Raw genomic sequence first — 19,870 nt, forward strand, 5'->3', positions numbered from 1 at the left:
TTTATTTGGTGCACCCCCAATTTATTTGGGGTGCCCCCAATTTATTTGGAGCGCCCCCCAATGGATTTGGGGTGCCCCCTATTGATTCGGGACACCCCCCAATTTATTCAGGGTGCCCCCAATTTATTTGGGGTGCCCCCATTTATTTGGGGTGCCCCCAATTTATTTGGGGTGCCCCCAGTAGCGCCCGTAGTGCTCCTCGAAGACGTCCCTGCAGGGGACGCGCCCCCCAGGTGGGCGCAGGCCAGGAAAGCCCCCGCCAATTTTCGGTGTAGGGCCAGGCTTTGGGGCGGGGGGGCACCAGGCGCTGGCGCAGGAGGCGGGGGAGCAGCGCCCGCAGGCGGGGGCCGTGCTCTGCGCCCCGAAATCCCAAAGCCCCCCCCCGAAAAGGGCTCCCCCAGCAGCAGCACCGCCTCCACGTGCGCCTCCTCCATCTCCTGGCCCCAAAAAGAGGGGGGGGGGAAAAAATAATTAAAAAGGGGGAAAGGGGTCAGCACCCCCCCCCCATAAAGGTCCTATAAAGGGGTGAGGATCCCCGACCCCAAAAGCGCCCCCAAACCCAAAAGGCCCCCCCATAGAGGTCCTATAAAGGGGTGAGGCCCCCCGACCCCAAAAGCCCCCCCAAACCCCAAAGGCCCCCCTCGACCCCAAAAGGCCCCCCCATAGAGCTCCTATAGAGGGGTGAGGCCCCTCAACCCCAAAAGCGCCCCCAAACCCCAAAAGGCCCCCCCATAGAGCTCCTATAAAGGGGTGAGGACCCCCAACCCCAAAAGCCCCCCCCCAACCCCAAAAGGCCCCCCCCATAGAGCCCCTATAGAGGGGTGCACCCCCCAATCCCAAAAGCCCCCCCAAACCCCAAAAACTCCCCCCAACCCCAAAAGCCCCCCAAACCCCAAAAGGCCCCCCCATAGAGGTCCTATAAAGGGGTGAGGCCCCTCGACCCCAAAAGCACCCCCCAGCCCCAAAAGGCCCCCCCATAGAGCCCCTATAGAGGGTGCACCCCCCAATCCCAAAAGCCCCCCAAACCCCAAAAGGCCCCCCTCGACCCGAAAGGCCCCCCCATAGAGCTCCTATAGAGGGGTGCACCCCCCCAGACCCTAAAAGCCCCCCTTGACCCCAAAAGCCCCTCCTCGACCCCAAAAGTCCCCCCATAGAGCCCCTATAGAGGGTGCACCCCCAAACCCAAAAGCCCCCAACCCCCAAAAAACTACCCCCAACCCCAAAAGGCCCCCCTCGACCCCAAAAGCCCCCCCCATAGAGCTCCTATAGAGGGGTGAGGTCCCCAACCCCAAAAGCCCCCCCAAACCCCAAAAGCCCCCCCATAGAGCCCCTAAAAAAAATGGGGGGGGGATAAAAGGAACCGGGGGGGGGGGGGGCAGCGACCCCAAAGGGATCCCCTATATGGGGTGTGCCCCCCCCTGACCCTATAAGCCCCCCCCCAGCCCCACCTTGCTCTCGTAGCCCGTCAGGAATTTGAGGTCTCGGGATTTCTGTAGGACCTTGGCCCGGTCCCGATCCGCCGCCGCCCGCATCACCTGGGGGGGGGTTTTGGGGTGAAAAAAGGGGTTTTTGGTCAAAATGTTTTTTTGGGTCAAAAAGGGTTTTTTTGGGTCAAAAAGGGTTTTTTTTTCTCTTTTTGGGGTCCCCGTACCTCGACGTAGTGGTCGGTGAAGTCCTTGTCCAGAGTGCGGCTCGCCCCGAAATCCAGTAGGGTCATCTGGGGGGGGGGCATGGTTATAGGGTGGGGGTTCCCTTTTAGGGTCAGGCCTCCCGTTTAGGGTCTGGCCTCCCTTTTAGGGTCATGGGTCCTATTTAGGGTTGGGATCCCATTTAGGGTCATGTTTCCTATATAGGATCAGTCTCCCTTTTAGGGTCAGGGTCCTTATTTAGGGCCGGGTCCCCTATTTAGGGTCGGACTCCCTTTTAGGGTCAGGCTCCCTTTTAGGGTCAGGCTCCCTTTTAGGGTCAGGCTCCTTATTTAGGGTCGTGGTTCCTATTTAGGGCAGGACTCCCCATTTTGGGCTGGGATTCCTTTTTGGGGTCAGGCTCCCTTTTAGGGCCAGGCTCCCCATTTAGGGTCAGACTCCCTTTTAGGGTCAGGCCCCTTTTTAGGGTCAGGCCCCTTTTTAGGGTCATGGTTCCTATTTAGGGTCAGACCCCCTTTTAGAGCCAGGATCCTTATTTAGGGTCAGGCCCCCTTTTAGGGTCAGACTCCCTTTTTAGGATCAGACCCCTTTTTAGGGTCAGCCCCCCTTTTAGGGTCATGGTTCCTATTTAGGGTCAGATTCCCTTTTAGGGCCAGGCTCCCCATTTAGGGTCAGACTCCGTTATAGAGTCAGGATCCTTATTTAGGGTCAGACTCCCTTTTAGGGTCAGGCCCCCTTTTTAGGATCATGGTTCCTATTTAGGGTCAGACCCCTTTTAGGGTCACCCCCCCTTTTAGGGTCAGCCCCCCTTTTTAGGGTCACAGCTCCCATTTAGCCCCACCCTCCCCATTTCACTCCAGATTTCCCTTTAGGGGTCACCCCCCTTTTGGGGTCACCCCCCCTTTTTAGGATCAGCCCCCTTTTAGGGTCAGGCCCCCTTTTTAGGGTCACGGTTCCTATTTAGGGTCAGACTCCCTTTTAGGGTCAGCCCCCCTTTTACTGTCACCCTCCCTTTTGGGGTCACCCTCCCTTTTGGGGTCACCCCCCTTTTAGGGTCAGCCCCCCTTTTAGGGTCAGGTCCCCTTTTTAGGGTCATGATTCCTATTTAGGGTCAGGCTCCTTATTTAGGGTCACAGCTCCCATTTAGCCCCACCCTCCCCATTTCACCCCAGATTTCCTTTTAGTGTCAGCCCCCCTTTTAGTGTCACCCCCGCTTTTGGGGTCACCCCCCCTTTTTAGGGTCACCCCCCTTTTAGGGCCAGGCTCCTTATTTAGGGTCAGCCCCCCTTTTAGGGTCAGCCCCCCTTTTTAGGGTCACAGCTCCCATTTAGCCCCACCCTCCCCATTTCACCCCAGGTTTCCTTTTAGGGTTCAGCCCCCTTTTACTGTCACCCCCCCTTTTTAGGGTCAGCCCCCCTTTTAGGGTCAGCCCCCCTTTTAGGGTCAGGCCCCTTTTTAGGGTCACGGTTCCTATTTAGGGTCAGACCCCTTTTAGGGTCAGCCCCCCTTTTTAGGTCACAGCTCCCATTTAGCCCCACCCTCCCCATTTCACTCCAGATTTCCTTTTAGGGGTCACCCCCCCTTTTAGTGTCACCCCCCCTTTTAGGGTCAGCCCCCCTTTTAGAGTCAGCCGTCCTTTTAGGGTCAGCCCCCCTTTTTAGGGTCACAGCTCCCATTTATCCCCACCCTCCCCATTTCACCCCAGGTTTCCTTTTAGGGTTCAGCCCCCTTTTAGTGTCACCTCCCCCTTTTGGGGTCACCCCCCCTTTTAGGGTCACTCCCCTTTTAGGGTCAGCCCCCCTTTTAGGGTCACGGTTCCTATTTAGGGTCAGACTCCCTTTTAGGGTCAGCCCCCCCTTTTACTGTCACCCTCCCTTTTGGGGTCACCCCCCCTTTTAGGGTCAGCCCCCCTTTTAGGGTCATGGTTCCTATTTAGGGTCACCCCCCCTTTTTAGGGTCAGCCCCCCTTTTTAGGGTCACGGCTCCCATTTAGCCCCACCCTCCCCATTTCACGCCAGATTCCCTTTAGGGGTCAGCCCCCCTTTTGGGGTCACGCCCCCTTTTGGGGTCACCCCCCCGTTTTTAGGGTCGGGCCGTTATGGGGTCGCGCTCACGCGGTGCCGGGTGGGGTCGTAGAGGAAATTGGCCCAATTGGGGTCGCTCTGCAGCAGGCGGAACTCCAGCAGCTCCCGCAGGCACAGGCGCAGCAGCTGCGTGCACAGCTGGGGGGGGGAAAAACCCCAAAAAGGGGGGGGGTCAGCGGCTGGGGGACCCCGACCCCAAAAGCCCACCCCAAAAGCCCCATTCCCCATAGATCCCCTATAACGGGGCGCACCCCATTCCACCCCAAAAGCCCCCCATAAAGCCCCTAAAAACTAGAGGGGGGGGGGAAATTAATTGGGGGGGGGGTCAGTGACCCTAAAGGGATCCCCTATATGGGGTGTGCACCCCCCGACCCCAAAAGCCCCCCCAAAACCCCATTCCCCATAGATCCCCTATAACGGGGCGCACCCCATTCCACCCCAAAAGCCCCCCCATAGAACCCCTAAAAAAAATGGGGGGGGATAAAAGGAACCGGGGGGGTCAGTGACCCTAAAGGGATCCCCTATATGGGGCGTGCCCCCCCCCGACCCCAAAAGCCCCCCCAAAACACCCCCCCATTGATCTGGATATGGGAACACCGGGGGGGGATATGGGGGGGATATGGGGACACTAAGGGGATATGGGGGGGGATATGGGGACACCTGGGGGGGGGGGCAGACCCCAAAATGAGGGGGGGGTCAGGGGCTGGGGGACCCCGACCCCAATGGGGACATTTGGGGACAGGGGGACACCAGGGGGATATGGGGTCATGGGGACATCAGGGGGGATATGGGGACACCGGGGGGGTCCTGTAGGGATTTGGGGTCCCCCACCTCATTGGGGTTTTTTTGGGGGCAGGGGGCGGCAGCGCCCCAGGGGGACAATGGGGGGACACAGGGACACCGGGGGTGACATGGGGACACCGGGGGGGGGTCCCGCAGGGATTTGGGGTCCTGTTGGGATTTGGGGTCCCCCACCTCATCCCGCGTTTTTTGGGGCAGGGGGCGGCAGCGCTCCAGGGGGACACTGGGGGTGACATGGGGACAACACAGGGACACCGGGATGGATATGGGGACACTGGGGGGGTCCCATTGGGATTTGGGGTCCCGTTGGGATTTGGGGTCCCCACCTCATCCCGGGTGTTTTGGGGCAGGGGCCCGGCAGCGCTCCAGGGGGACAATGGGGGGGACATGGGGACAACACAGGGACACTGGGGGTGACATGGGGACACGGGGGGGTCCCATTGGGATTTGGGGTCCCGTTGGGATTTGGGGTCCCCCACCTCATTGGGGTTTTTTGGGGCAGGGGCCGGCAGCGCTCCAGGGGGACAATGGGGGGGACATGGGGACACCGGGACATGGGGACACTGGGGGGTGACATGGGGACACTGGGGGGGATATGGGGACACCGGGGGGGTCCCGTTGGGATTTGGGGTCCTGTAAGGGATTTGGGGTCCCCCACCTCATTGGGGTTTTTTTTGGGGCAGGGGGCGGCAGCGCTCCAGGGGGACATTGGGGTGACATAGGGACACCAGGGGTGACATGGGGACACCAGGGGACACGGGGGGGGTCCCATTGGGATTTGGGGTCCCGTTGGGATTTGGGGTCCTGTAAGGGATTTGGGGTCCCCCACCTCATCCCAGGTTTTTGGGGCAGGGGCCGGCAGCGCTCCAGGGGGACAATGGGGGGGACATGGGGACACTGGGGGTGACATGGGGACACTGGGGGACATGGGGGGGTCCCGTTGGGATTTGGGGTCCTGTTGGGATTTGGGGTCCCCACCTCATCCCGGGTGTTTTGGGGCAGGGGGCGGCAGCGCTTCAGGGGGACACCAGGGGGTGACACAGGGACACTGGGGGTGACACGGGGACACCGGGGGCCATGGGGGGGTCCTGTAAGGGATTTGGGGTCCTGTAAGGGATTTGGGGTCCCCCACCTCGTCGCGGGTTTTTTGGGGCAGGGGCCGGCAGCGCTCCAGGGGGACGCCGGGCGCCAGCTCCATGGCGAGGACGCGCCGGGTGCTGAGCTCCTCCACCACGCGCGGCACCGAGAAAAACGGGTCCGAGAGCAGCAGCTGCCTGGGACATCGGGGACATCGGGGACACGGGGACATTGGGGACACGGGGGACATTGGGGACGTCACCGGGGTATTGGGGACATCGGGGACATTGGGGACATGGGGACATTGGGGACATGGGGACATTGGGGACGTCACCAGGGTATTGGGGACATTGGGGGCATCGGGGACATTGGGGACATTGGGGACATTGGGGACGTCACCGGGGTACTGGGGACATTGGGGACATTGAGGGGACATTGGGGACATGGGGACATTGGGGACATCGGGGACATCGGGGACATTGGGGGCATTGGGGACACGGGGACATTGGGGACGTCACCGGGGTACTGGGGACATTGGGGACATCGGGGACATTGGGGGACATTGGGGGATATTGGGGGTACTAGGGGCATTGGGGACATCGGGGACATTGGGGACATTGGGGACATTGGGGGGACATCGGGGACACCGGGACATTGGGGACGTCACCGGGGTATTGGGGACATGGGGACATCGGGGACATTGGGGGTATGGGGACATTGGGGGCATCGGGGACGTCACCAGGGTACTGGGGACATCGGGGACATTGGGGACACGGGGACATTGGGGACATTAAGGGGACATTGGGGACACTGGGACATTGGGGACATTGGGGACACGGGGACATTGGGGACGTCACTGGGGTATTGGGGACATGGGGACATCGGGGACATCGGGGGTATGGGGACATTGGGGGGACATTGGGGGTATGGGGACATTGGGGGGACATTGGGGACACGGGGACATTGGGGACATTGGGGACATCAGGGGACTTTAGGGGTATGGGGACATTGGGGGTATTGGGGTCATTGGGGGTATGGGGACATCGGGGACACGGGGACATCAGGGGCATCGGGGACATTGGGGGTATGGGGACATCAAGGGATATTGGGGGGATATGGGGACACGGGGACATGGGGACATCGGGGACATTAAGGGGACATTGGGGACACGGGGACATCGGGGACATTGGGGACGTCACCGGGGTATTGGGGACATGGGGACATTGGGGACATTGGGGACATTGGGGACATTAAGGGGACATCGGGGACACGGGGACATCGGGGACGTCACTGGGGTATTGGGGGCATGGGGACATTGGGGACATCGGGGACGTCAACGGGGTGTTGGGGACATGGGGACATTGAGGGCATCAGGGGACATCGGGGACATTGGGGGCATCGGGGACATTGGGGACACGGGGACATTGGGGACGTCACCGGGGTATTGGGGACATTGGGGACATTGGGGACATCGGGGACATTAAGGGGACATTGGGGGCACTGGGGACATTGGGGATATTGGGGACATTGGGGACATGAAGGGGACATTGGAGGATTTGGGGGGACATTGGGGACATCATCAGGGACCCCTTGGGGACATTGGGGACACGGGGACCCCATGGGGACCCCACAGAGACCCCACAGAGACCCACGGGGACCCCAAGTTTGGCACGGGGACCCCGGAGAAATTTGGATACACAGTGGTGGTGGGGGGGACACGGTGACACGGGGGGTGGCGCGGGGACTTGGCGACCCCATAAGGACCCCGAGGGGACAATTTGGGGACATTGGGGACATTTTGGGGTCCCGGGGACGACCCCAAAAAGCCACCTGAAGGCGCGGGCGCAGCCGGCCTCGCGCCGGTAGTCGCACTCCCACTGCAGCTCCTCCTGCAGCAGCCGCAGGGTCCTGTCCGCAAACAGCCCTGGGGGGGGGACACAAAATTGGGGGGGGGTCCGAAAATCCCCCAGACCCAATTTCCCCGTTTTTCACCCCAAAATTCCCACCTCACCTTCCGGCAATCCCGGGGTCACCTTGAGGAGCGCCAGCAGGTTGGCGACGTCGCTGGCGATGCTGCGGGCGACGCCGGGGTACTAAAAATAAAAAAAGGGGGGGTTAAAGGATTTCGGGGGTCTAAAAACCCCAAAAAAACCAAAATGGTGGGATTTGACCCCAAAAATGGGCTCACCTGCACCTTGATGGCCAGCGGGGTGCCGTCGGGGAGGGCGGCGCGGTGAACCTGCCCGATGGAGGCGGCGAGCTCCCTCGAACGCCCCCAAACGCCCCCGCCACCCCGACCCCAATTCGGCGGCCAAAACCCGCTGCGGGGTCAAAGGTCAGCCCCAAAATGCCGGGGTTTGAACCCAAAACGGGGTTGAAAGGGGGAAAAATGGGGCTTACGGAGGTCTGGGAGCTGGGCATGAAGTCGCGCCCTGGCGCGCACGCTCCAAGGCGCGGCGGAGCTGCGGGGGGAGCGCTGCGGGGTCTGGGGGGGGCAAAATCCTAAACCCCCGAACGCGGCACCGGGACCCCAAATCCCAAATCCTAAAGTTCGACCCCAAGCGCAGCAGCGAGGAGGCCCCAAATCCCAAATTTCGCCCCGATCGCAGCCCCACAGAGCCCAAATCCCAAATCCCAAAGCCCACCCCAAATGTGGCACCACGGAGACCCCAAATCCCAAATCCTAAAGCCCACCCCAATCATGGCGCCACGGAGACCCCAAATCCCAAATCCCAAAGTTCGACCCCAAGCGCAGCAGCGAGGAGGCCCCAAATCCCAAATTTCGCCCCGATCGCAGCCCCACAGAGCCCAAATCCCAAATCCCAAAGCCCACCCCAAAATGTGGCACCACGGAGACCCCAAATCCCAAATCCCAAATCCCACCCCAATCACGGAACCAAGGAGACCCCAAATCCCAAATCCTAAAGCCCCAAAAGCGGAACCGGGACCCCAAATCCCGAATCCCAAAGTTCAGCCCCAAGCGCAGCAGCGAGGAAACCCAAATCCCAAATTCGCCCCGATCGCAGCCCCACGGAGCCCAATCCCAAATCCTAAAGCCCACCCCAAATGTGGCACCACGGAGACCCCAAATCCCAAATCCTAAAGCCCAAACACGGCACCGGGACCCCAAATCCCAAATCCCAAAGTTCGACCCCAAGCACAGCAGCGAGGAGACCCCAAATCCCAAATTTCGCCCCAATCGCAGCCCCACAGAGCCCAAATCCCAAATCCTAAAGCCCACCCCAAATGTGGCACCACAGAGACCCCAAATCCCACCCCAATTGTGGCACCGGGACCCCAAATCCCAAATCCCAAAGTTCAACCCCAAGCGCAGCAGCGAGGAGGCCCAAATCCCAAATCCTAAAGTTCGACCCCAAGCACAGCAGCGAGGAGGCCCCAAATCCCAAATTTCACCCCGATCGCAGCCCCACAGAGCCCAAATCCCAAATCCTAAAGCCCACCCCAATGTGGCACCACAGAGACCCCAAATCCCACCCCAATTGTGGCACCGGGACCCCAAATCCCAAATCCCAAATCCCAAATCACAACCCCAAGCGCAGCAGCGAGGAGGCTCCAAATCCCAAATTTCGCCCCAATCGCAGCCCCACAGAGCCCAAATCCCAAATCCTAAAGCCCACCCCAAACGTGGCACCACGGAGACCCCAAATCCCAAACCCCAAATCCCAAAGCCACCACCCAATCGTGGAACCATGGAGACCCAAATCCCACCCCAATTGTGGCACCAAGACCCCAAATCCCAAATCCTAAAGTGCACCCCGAGCACAGCACTGAGGAGACCCCAAAACCCACCCCAAAGACACCCCCAAATCCCAAATCCTAAAGCCCACCCCAATCACGGCACCAAGGAGACCCCAAACCCAAATCCCAAATTCCCACCCCGATCACAAAATCAAGGAGACCCCCAAACCCCATAACACCCCCCAAACCCCCCCAATCCCCCTCCCCAGCCCCCATATGGGGTCCCCAGCCCCCCGACCCCAAATACCCCCCCCCCAACCCCAAATGCCCCCCCCCCATATAGGATCCCCTATAGGGTCCTTATAGGGCCGACCTTGGATGCTCACTGAGCCCCCCCAAACCCCCATAACACCCCCCCCAAACCCCCCCAATCCCCCTCCCCCAGCCCCCATATGGGGTCCCCAGCCCCCCCGACCCCAAATACCCCCCCCCCAATATAGGACCCCCTATGGGTCGTTATGGGGCCGACCTTGGATGCTCCCCGTGACCCCCAAACCCTACAATGCCCCCCCAGATCCCCCCCAGACCCCCCAGCCCCCTCCCCAGCCCCCATATGGGGTCCCCAGCCCCCCCCGACCCCAAATACCCCCCCCCCCCCCGACCCCAAATCCCCCCCCCCATTTAGGACCCCCTATAGGGTCCTTATAGGGTCGACCTTGGGATACCCAACCGAGCCCCCCAAACCCCATAACACCCCCCCAAGCCCCCCCCAGTCCCCCTCCCCAGCCCCCATATAAGGTCCCCAGCCCCCCCCCGACCCCCAAATACCCCCCCCCAACCCCAAATGCCCCCCCCCCCATATAGGATCCCCTATAGGGTCCTTATAGGGCCGACATGGATACCCAACCGAGCCCCCCCAAACCCCATAACACCCCCCAAACCCCCCCAATCCCCCCTCCCCAGACCCCATACGGGGTCCCCAGCCCCCCCCGACCCCAAATACCCCCCCCCGACCCCAAATAGCCCCCCCCCCATATAGGATCCCTATAGGGTCCTTATAGGGCCGACCTTGGATGCTCACTGAGCCCCCCCAAACCCCCCCAGACCCCTCCCCCAGCCCCCATATGGGGTCCCCAGCCCCCCCCGACCCCAAATACCCCCCCCCGACCCCAAATAGCCCCCCCCCCATATAGGATCCCCTATAGGTTCCTTATAGGTCAACCTTGGATACCCAACCAAGCCCCCCCAAACCCCATAACACCCCCCCCAAACCCCCCCAATCCCCCTCCCGCCAGCCCCCATATGGGGTCCCCAGCCCCCCCGACCCCAAATTCCCCCCCCTGGACCCCAAATCCCCCCCCCATATAGGATCCCCTATGGGGTCCTTATAGGGCCGACCTTGGATGCTCACTGAGCCCCCCCAAACCCCCCCAATCCCCCTCCCCAGCCCCCATATGGGGTCCCCCAGCCCCCCCCCGACCCCAAATACCCCCCCCGACCCCAAATACCCCCCGCCCCATTTAGGATCCCCTATAGGGTCCTTATAGGGCCGACCTTGGATGCTCAACCAAGCCCCTTAAATCCCCCAGCCACCCCCCAGCCCCCCCCTGACCCCAAATACACCCCCCGACCCCAAATAGCCCCCCCCCCCATATAGGATCCCTATGGGGTCCTTATGGGGCCGACCTTGGATGCTCACTGAGCCCCCCCAACCCCCCCTCAATCCCCCTCCCAGCCCCCATATGGGTCCCCAGCCCCCCCCGACCCCAAATACCCCCCCCAACCCCAAATTCCCCCCCCCCCATTTAGGATCCCCTATAGGGTCCTTATAGGGCCGACCTTGGATACCCAACCGAGCCCCCCCAAACCCCATAACACCCCCCCAAACCCCCCCAATCCCCCTCCCCCAGCCCCCATATGGGGTCCCAGCCCCCCCCGACCCCAAATTCCCCCCCCTGGACCCCAAATCCCCCCCCCCATATAGGATCCCTGTAGGGTCCTTATAGGGCCGACCTTGGATGCTCACTGAGCCCCCCCAAACCCCATAACACCCCCCCAGATCCCCCCCAGACCTCCCCAATCCCCCTCCCCAGCCCCCATATGGGGTCCCCAGCCCCCCCCCGACCCCAAATACCCCCCCCCCAATATAGGATCCCCTATAGGGTTCTTATAGGGTCAACCTTGGATGCTCCCCGTGACCCCAAACCCTACAATGCCCCCCCAGACCCCCCCAGACCCCCCCAGACCCCTCCCCCAGCCCCCATATGGGGTCCCCAGCCCCCCCCCGACCCCCAAATCCCCCCCCCCCCATTTAGGACCCCCTATAGGGTCGTTATGGGGCCGACCTTGCATGCTCAGGACCTGCCCCACTTTTAGGGCCGCTCCCCGCAGGCGCACAGGGCCGGCCGCGAGGCGCCGGGCGCTGGCCTCCGACAGGGGGGGGGCTGCGGGGACAGAGCCCCCAGTGACCCCCCCGACCCCAAAATGACCCCCACCCTAAATACCCCCCCAGTGACCCCCCACGGCCCTAATAACCCCCCCACCCCAAAATAACCCCCCAATAGCCCCCCACCCCAAAATAACCCCCAATGCCCCCCCACCCTAAATAACCCCCCCAATGACCCCCCCACGGCCCTAATAACCCCCCCACCCCAAAATAACCAATAGCCCCCCCACCCCAAATAACCCCCCCAATGACCCCCCCACCCCAAAATGACCCCCCCACCCCAAATAACCCCCCCACCCTAAATAACCCCCCCCATATCCCCCCCGCCCCAAATAACCCCCCCAATAACCCCCCCACCCCAAAATGACCCCCCCACCCCAAATAACCCCCCCAATGACCCCCCCACCCCAAAATGACCCCCCAATGGCCCCCCCACCCCAAATAACCCCCCAATAGCCCCCCCACCCCAAATAACCACCCCATAACCCCCCACCCCAAAATGACCCCCCCACCCCAAATAACCCCCCCGCCCCAAAAAATGACCCCCCAATACCCCCCCCACCCTAAATAACCCCTTGACCCTAAATCCTGCCAACCCTAAATGCCCCCCCCGACCCCAAATCCTCCCTCTGACCCTAAATAACCCCCTGACCTTAAATAACCCCTTGACCCTAAATAACCCGACCCCAAATGCCCCCCGACCCCAAATAACCCCACTGACCCTAAATAACCCCTTAACCCTAAATCCCCCTCCCGACCCCAAATGTCCTCCCAACCCTAAAAAACCCTGACCTAAAAAAAACCCTGACCCTAAATAACCCCTTAACCCTAAATAACCCCCTGACCCTAAATGCCCCCCCTGACCCCAAATCCCCCCTAACCCTAAATGCCCCCCAACCCCAAATAACCCCCCTGATCCTAAATAAACCCCGACCCTAAATCCCCCCCAAATCCCCCCTGACCCTAAATGCCCCCCTGACCCTAAATAACCCCCTGACCCCAAATCCACCCCTGACCCTAAATAACTCCTTGACCCTAAACCCCCCCCGACCCCCAAAAAAAACCTGACCCTAAATAACTCCTTGACCCTAAATAACCCCGTTACCCAAATCCCCCCTGACCCTAAATAACCCCCTGACCCCAAATGCCCCCCGACCCCAAATCCCCCCTCCGACCCTAAATAACCCCCCTGACCCTAAATAACCCCCCCGACCCTAAATAACCCCCCTGACCCCAAATGCCCCCCCCGACCCTAAATAACCCCCCTGACCCCAAATGCCCCCCCGACCCTAAATCCCCCCCTGACCCTAAATCCCCCCCCGACCCTAAATCCCCCCCTGACCCTAAATGCCCCCCCCGACCCAAATCCCCCCCCCACTCACCATCTGGGGGGCGCCCCCCCCTCAGCATCGCCCCCAGCGCCTCCAGCCCCAGCCCCGCGGCCACACCTGGGGGGGGGGGGGGGGGGGGAAATTGAGACCCCCCCAAAAAATTTTGGGGTCCCCCCCCTTTTTAGGGTCCCCCTCCCCATTTTGGGACCCCCCCCATTTTAGGACGCCCCCCCCTTTTTGGGATTTCCCACCCCCTTTTTAGGACCCCCCCCCCGATTTTTGGGACCCCCCCGATTTTTGGGACCCCCCCGATTTTTGGGACCCCCCCCAAGTTTTTAGCCCCCCCCATTTTTGGGGTCTCCCCCTAATTTTTTGGGGTTCCCCCCCCTGTTTAGGACCCCCCCCCTTTTTAGGACCCCCCCAATTTTTAGGACCCCCCCCCTCTTGCCCCCCCCCCCTTTTTAGGATTCCCCTCCCTGGTGCCCCCCCCTCCTTTTTGGGCCCCCCCTGATTTTTAGGATCCCCCAATTTTTTTGGGGACCCCCCCCAATTTTTTATGACCCCCCATTTTTTTAGCCCCCCCCCCCCCATTTTTAGGACCCCCCCTTTTTGGGGTCACCCCCCTGGCGCCCCCCCCCTTTTGGGACCCCTCCCCACCTTTTTAGGACCCCCCGAATTTTTAGGACCCCCCCAATTTTTTGGGACCCCCCCCATTTTTAGCCCCCCCCCCCAATTTTTTAGGACCCCCCCCATTTTTGGGACCCCCCCCATTTTTTTAGCCCCCCCCCCATTTTTAGGACCCCCCCTTTTTGGGACCCCTCCCCACCTTTTTAGGACCCCCCCCCCGAATTTTTAGGACCCCCCCAATTTTTTGGGACCCCCCCATTTTTTAGCCCCCCCCCCAATTTTTTTAGGACCCCCCCCATTTTTGGGACCCCCCCATTTTTGGGACCCCCCCCCCATTTTTTGCCCCCCCCCCGTACCCCCCATGGCCGCCAGCCGGCCCAGGCGGGTGCTGGGGACGCGGCTCTGGGACAGCGCCTGGGGGGGGGGGGGAGGGGAGGGGAGGGGGGGGTCACACGGGGGGGGGGGGGGGAGGGGGGGGGCCCGGTGCCCCCCCCGCCCCTCCCCCACCCCTTTTGCCCCTCCCCCTCCCTCCCATTTCCCTGCCCCCTCCCCCCTCCCAAATTGCCCCTCCCCCCATGCCCCTCCCCCACCTCCTGCCCCTCCCCCCTCCTCAATGCCCCTCCCCACCCCTCCCCATTGCCCCTCCCCCTCCCAGTGCCCCTCCCCCTGCCCCTCCCCCACCCTCCTGCCCCTCCCCCCATTGCCCCTCCCCCACCACCACTTGCCCCTCCCCCTCACCCCTCCCCCACCTTTCCCTTGCCCCTCCCCCACCAAAATTGCCCCTCCCCCATCGCCCCTCCCCCTCCTCAATGCCCCTCCCCCACCACCTCTTGCCCCTCCCCCCACCCTTTTGCCCCTCCCCCCATTGCCCCTCCCCCACCTCCCTCATCCCCTTGCCCTCCCCCACCACCTCTTGCCCCTCCCCCACCTTTTGCCCCTCCCCCCTCATCTGCCCCTCCCCCACCCCCATGCCCCTCCCCCCATTGCCCCTCCCCCTCACCCCTCCCCCATCCCCATGCCCCTCCCCCCCACCCCCTAGCCCCTCCCCCTCCAAAATTGCCCCTCCCCCTGCCCCTCCCCCTTTTCCCCTCCCCCACCACCTCTTGGCCCCTCCCCCCGTGCCCCTCCCCCATCCCCATTGCCCCTCCCCCTCCTCAAGCCCCTCCGCACTGCCCCTCCCCCACCACCTCTTGCCCTCCCCCTCCCCCTGCCCCTCCCCCTTCCCCATTGCCCCTCCCCCATTGCCCCTCCCCCATCATCTGCCCCTCCCCCCTCCCAAATTGCCCCTCCCCCACCCTGCCCCTCCCCACCCCTCCCCCCTCCATGCCCCTCCCCCATCCCCATTGCCCCTCCCCCACCCTTGTGCCCCTCCCCCACCCCTTGCCCCCCTCCCCCACCCCCCCCCCGCCCCTCCCCCCCCCCGTTACCCTCCCCCGGGGGGTCTCCTCCTCCTCCTCCCCCCCTCCCCCCCGGCGCAGCCCGGAGGGGGGGGGCCCGGTGCAGCCCCCTCAGGGTCAGGGTCACGGGGGGAGCCTGGGGGGGGGTCAAAGGTCAAAGGTCACCGAGGGGGGAGGGGCAAAGGGTGGGGGAGGGGCAAGGGGGAGCGGGGGGGGCGAGGGCCCCGGGGGGGGGGGCGTGAGGGTCCAAGGGGGGGTCAGGGGTCAAAGGGAGGGGTCAGGGGTCAAAGGGCGTGACCCCGGGGGGGTCAAAGGTCACGGCCCCCCCCCCCCGGCCCCGCTCACCGCTCTCCGCGCCATCGCGCCACTTCCGGGTCCGAAGCCCCGCCCCCGGAGCTCTCGGCCAATGGGAAACGCGCGGCGGCGGCCAATGGGGAGGGAGGAGGGGCACGAGGCCCCGCCCCCTCAGGGGGCGTGGCGCATGCGCGGGAGGGGCGGGGCAGGGCCAAGGGGCCCGCCCCATAGCGCCCCATAGAGCCCCATAGAGCCCTATGGCCACCCCATAGAGCCCTATAGCTGCCCCATAGCGCCCTATGGCTGCCCCATAGCACCCCATAGCTGCCCCATAACCACCCCATAGAGCCCTATAGTGCCCCATAGCACCCCATAGCCACCCCATAGCACCCCATAGAGCCCTATGGCTGCCCCATAACCACCCCATAGCGCCCCATAGCCGCCCTATGGCCGCCCCATAGCGCCCTATGCCCCCCCCCAGCACCCCATAGCACCCCATGGCGGCCCCATAGCGCCCTATGGCACCCATAGCGCCCCATAGCACCCTATAGTGCCCCATAACCACCCCATAGCCACCCCATAGCGCCCCATAGAGCCCTATGGCCTCCCCATAGCGCCCTATAGCCCCACCCAGCCCCCCATAGCGCCCCATGGCGGCCTATAGTGCCCCATAGCGCCCCATAGCAGTCCATAGCGGCCCTATAGCGCCCTATGGCACCCCATAGCGCCCCATGGCACCCACCCCATAGCACCCTATGCACCCCCATAGTGCCGTATGGCACCCCATAGCGCCCCATAGCGCCCTATAGTGCCCCATGGCACCCCATAGCCACCCCATAGCGCCCCATAGCGCCCTATGGCGGCCCTATAGCGCCCCCCAGCACCCCACAGTGCCACATGGCGGCCCTATAGCGCCCTATACCCCCCCCCAGCACCCCATAGCACCCCATAGCGCCCCATGGCGGCCCTATAGCGCCCTATGGCACCCCATAGCGCCCACCCCATAGCACCCACCCCATAGCACCCTATGCGCCCCATGGCGGCCCTATAGCGCCCTATGGCGCCCCCATAGCGCCCCATAGCACCCACCCCATAGCACCCCATAGCGCCCCATAGCGGCCCTATAGTGCCCTATGACACCCCATAGTGCCCTATGGCCGCCCCATAGCACCCTATGGCCCCCCAGCACCCCATAGTGCCCCATAGCACCCACCCCATGGCCCCCTATGTGCCCCCATAGTGCCCTATGGCGCCCCATAGCGCCCTATAGTGCCCCATAGCACCCCATAGCCACACCATAGTGCCCTATGGCGGCCCTATAGCGCCCTATGGCTGCCCCATAGCGCCCCTATAGCGCCCTATGGCCGCCCCATAGCGCCCTATGGCCCCCCCCCAGCACCCCATGGCGGCCCTATAGCACCCTATGGCACCCCATAGCGCCCCATGGCACCCACCCCATAGCACCCTATGCACCCCCCCCAGCACCCCATAGTGCTCCATAACCACCCCATAGCGCCCCATAGCCACCCCATAGCACCCCATAGAGCCCTATGGCCGCCCCATAGCACCCTATGGCTGCCCCATAGTGCCCTATGGCTGCCCCATAACCACCCCATAGCGCCCTATAGTGCCCCATAGCACCCCATAGCCACCCCATAGCACCCCATAGAGCCCTATGGCTGCCCCATAACCACCCCATAGCACCCCATGGCAGCCCTATAGCGCCCTATGGCGGCCCCATAGCGCCCCTACAGCACCCCATAGCACCCCAAGGCGGCCCCATAGCGCCCTATGGCTGCCCCATAACCACCCCATAGCGCCCCATAGCGCCCTATGGCTGCCCCATAACCACCCCATAGCGCCCCATGGCAGCCCTATAGCGCCCTATGGCACCCCATAGCGCCCCATAGCACCCACCCCATGGCCCCCTATGCGCCCCCATAGTGCCCTATGGCGCCCCATAGCACCCTATAGTGCCCCATAGCACCCCATAGCCACCCCATAGAGCCCTATGGCGGCCCTATAGCGCCCTATAGCCCCCCCCAGCACCCCATAGCGCCCTATGGCACCCCATAGCGCCCTATGCCCCCCCCCCCAGTGCCCCATAGCGCCCCATGGCAGCCCTATAGCGCCCTCTGGCCGCCCCATAGCGCCCTATGGCCCCCCCCAGCACCCCATAGCACCCCATGGCGGCCCTATAGTGCCCTATGGCACCCCATAGCACCCCATAGCGCCCCATAGCACCCACCCCATAGCGCCCCATAGAGCCCTATAGTGCCCCATAGCACCCCATAGCGCCCCATAGAGCCCTATGGCCGCCCCATAGTGCCCTATAGCCTCCCCCAACACCCCATAGCGCCCCATGGCGGCCCTATGGCTGCCCCATAACCACCCCATAGCACCCCATAGCCACCCCATAGCACCCCATAGAGCCCTATGGCTGCCCCATAACCACCCCCATAGCGCCCCATAGCGCCCTATGACTGCCCCATAACCACCCCATAGCGCCCTATGGCTGCCCCATAACCACCCCATAGCATCCCATAGCGCCCCATGGCCGTCCCATAGCGCCCCATAGCGCCCTATGGCTGTCCCATAGCGCCCTATAGCCCACCCCAGCACCCCATAGCGCCCCATGGCACCCCATAGTGCCCCATAGCACCCACCCCATAGCACCCCATAGTGCCCCATAGCGCCCTATGGCGCCCCATAGCCCCCCATTAATGCCACCCCCCAAATTCGCACCCACCCCAAACCCCCCCACAAAACAACGACACCGGGCTCAGACCCCAAAACCGCTTTTATTACCCCAGCCCCATACAAAAACAGGGGGCGGAGCAGGGGGAGGGCACCCCAAAACCCCCCAACCCCAAAACCCCCCACACCCCAAAAATCCCCCCACAGACCCCAAATATCCCCCCGACCCCAAACATTCCCCCGACCCCAAATCCCTCTGACCCCAAATCCCCCCCATAAACCCCCAAATCCCCCCCAAAGACCCCAAATCCCCCCTCCAACCCCCAAATCCCAACCCCAACCCCCCCCAGACCCCCAAAACCCCCCCACGACCCCAAAATCCCCCTTGTGACCCCAAAACCCCCCCGACCCCATAAAACCCCCCCTCACCCTAAACCCCAACCCCCCCCTAATCCCCTTCATTTTTGGGGTACAGCAGCACCGCCTGGCCGCACAACCCCTCCTCCAGCCCCCCGGGGGGCACCACGTAGCCCCCCCCTTGCCCCCCCGTGCCCCCTGAGCCCGTTTTGGGGTCCCCCAGGTTTTTGGGGTCGCCCCCCAGGCGGCGGGGGCTGAGTTCCCGGAGCTGCGCGTTGCTGGCCCGCAGGAGCTCGTAGGGCCAGAGCTGGCAGCGGGGGCTCTTCCCCTGCTGCGCCACCACCAGCGCCCCCCCCACGGCACCCCAAATTTCGGGAGGGACGCCCCCAAAAGCCTCCCCCCCCCCCCGAAACCCCAAAAGCCAAGGGGGCGCCCCCCGATGACCCTAAAAGCCCCGGGGGGGATTGGGGTGCGCTCAGGTTTTGGGGTTCTCCAACATTTTGGGGTCCTTCTAGGTTTTGGGGACCCCCCCCATCTTGGGGTACCCCCAAATTTTGGGGTTCCCCCAGATTTTGGGGTGCCTTCAGATTTTGGGGCCCCCCAAGACCTTGGGGTGACCCCAGGTTTTGGGGTCCTCCGAGGTTTTGGGGTGCCCCCATGGTTTGGGGTCCCTCCAGATTTTGGGGTCCTCCCAGACCTTGGGGTACCCCCAAATTTTGGGGTTCCCCCACATTTTGGGGAATCCCCAAATTTTGGGGTCCTCCTAGGTTTTTGGGGTCCTCCAGATTTTGGGGTCTTCCCGGACCTTGGGGAGCCCCCAAATTTTGGGGTTCTCCAAGATTTTGGGGTTCCCCCAGGTTTTGGGGCCCCCCAAGACCTTGGGGTCCCCCTGCGTTTTGGGGGCTCCCCAGATTTTGGGGTCCCCCTGAATTTTGGGGTCCCCTTGGACTCTGCCCCCCCCCAGACCTTGGGACCCCCCAAAATCTCGAGAGCTCCCCAGATTTTGGAGCCCCCAAGATTTTGGGGTCCCCCAATCCCTGGGTGCCCCCCCAAATTTGGGGCCCCCCCCGGGGTCACCCGATGGTACAAATTCGGGATCTCGCCGTCCCTCCTCCACCGGACCCAGCGCCGCGCTCCTCTCACCCCCAGCGCCGCCCCTGGGGGAGCAGGTGCAAGACCCTCAGACCCCCCCGACCCCATAAGAAATTTTTGGGGTAGAGGGGGGCAGGGTTGGGGGGGGTCCCCAAAATCTTACCGGTGACCAGCGCCAGTCCGCACGGTCTGCCCAGGGCGCGCACCTGACACGGCTGATGATCTTTATCCTCAAATACATTTTAAAAACTCATTTATAAGTACTGCAAATTTTTTTTTTTTTGGGGGGGGTGGGGGGGGTCCCAAAGATTATGGGGAGGTC

At 63.0% G+C, this 19,870-nt stretch overlaps 2 protein-coding genes across 2 annotated transcripts; both read right to left on the minus strand.

Annotated features, from left to right (window-relative positions):
• On the minus strand, positions 1-15,564 carry LOC140000296 (atypical kinase COQ8B, mitochondrial-like). Its single transcript, XM_072030144.1, is given in 18 exon segments — positions 1-301; positions 304-374; positions 376-437; positions 1,449-1,535; positions 1,652-1,717; positions 3,761-3,868; positions 5,664-5,805; positions 7,439-7,532; positions 7,620-7,701; positions 7,797-7,866; positions 7,868-7,929; positions 8,009-8,037; positions 8,040-8,093; positions 11,653-11,751; positions 13,136-13,201; positions 14,068-14,125; positions 15,139-15,244; positions 15,454-15,564. Coding segments are annotated over 16 exon segments (1,293 nt in total). The 5' UTR covers positions 14,075-14,125; positions 15,139-15,244; positions 15,454-15,564; the 3' UTR covers positions 1-107.
• Positions 15,565-18,541: 2,977 nt separating this feature from the next.
• LOC140000221 (actin maturation protease-like) lies at positions 18,542-19,789 on the minus strand. The gene is made up of 2 exons (XM_072030023.1): positions 19,712-19,789; positions 18,542-18,901 (listed from the first exon to the last, which is right to left on the minus strand). Exons 1-2 carry the CDS (start codon positions 19,787-19,789, stop codon positions 18,548-18,550), a joined length of 432 nt encoding a protein of 143 aa, XP_071886124.1. The 3' UTR covers positions 18,542-18,547.
• Between the last annotated feature and the right edge of the window lie 81 nt (positions 19,790-19,870).

The sequence above is a fragment of the Anas platyrhynchos genome, chromosome 33 (genome assembly GCF_047663525.1).
Source record: "Anas platyrhynchos isolate ZD024472 breed Pekin duck chromosome 33, IASCAAS_PekinDuck_T2T, whole genome shotgun sequence".
Lineage (NCBI taxonomy): Eukaryota > Metazoa > Chordata > Aves > Anseriformes > Anatidae > Anas > Anas platyrhynchos.

What these genes read in the sequence shown, in the direction of transcription:
- LOC140000221 (XM_072030023.1), bottom strand. Translation starts at nt 19,789, where the DNA reads ATGTATTTGAGGATAAAGATCATCAGCCGTGTCAGGTGCGCGCCCTGG. An exon ending in CGGACTGGCGCTGGTCACCG is followed by an intron (nt 18,902 to 19,711) that starts GTAAGATTTTGG and finishes CGGGGCTTTTAG; the next exon opens with GGTCATCGGGGGGCGCCCCC.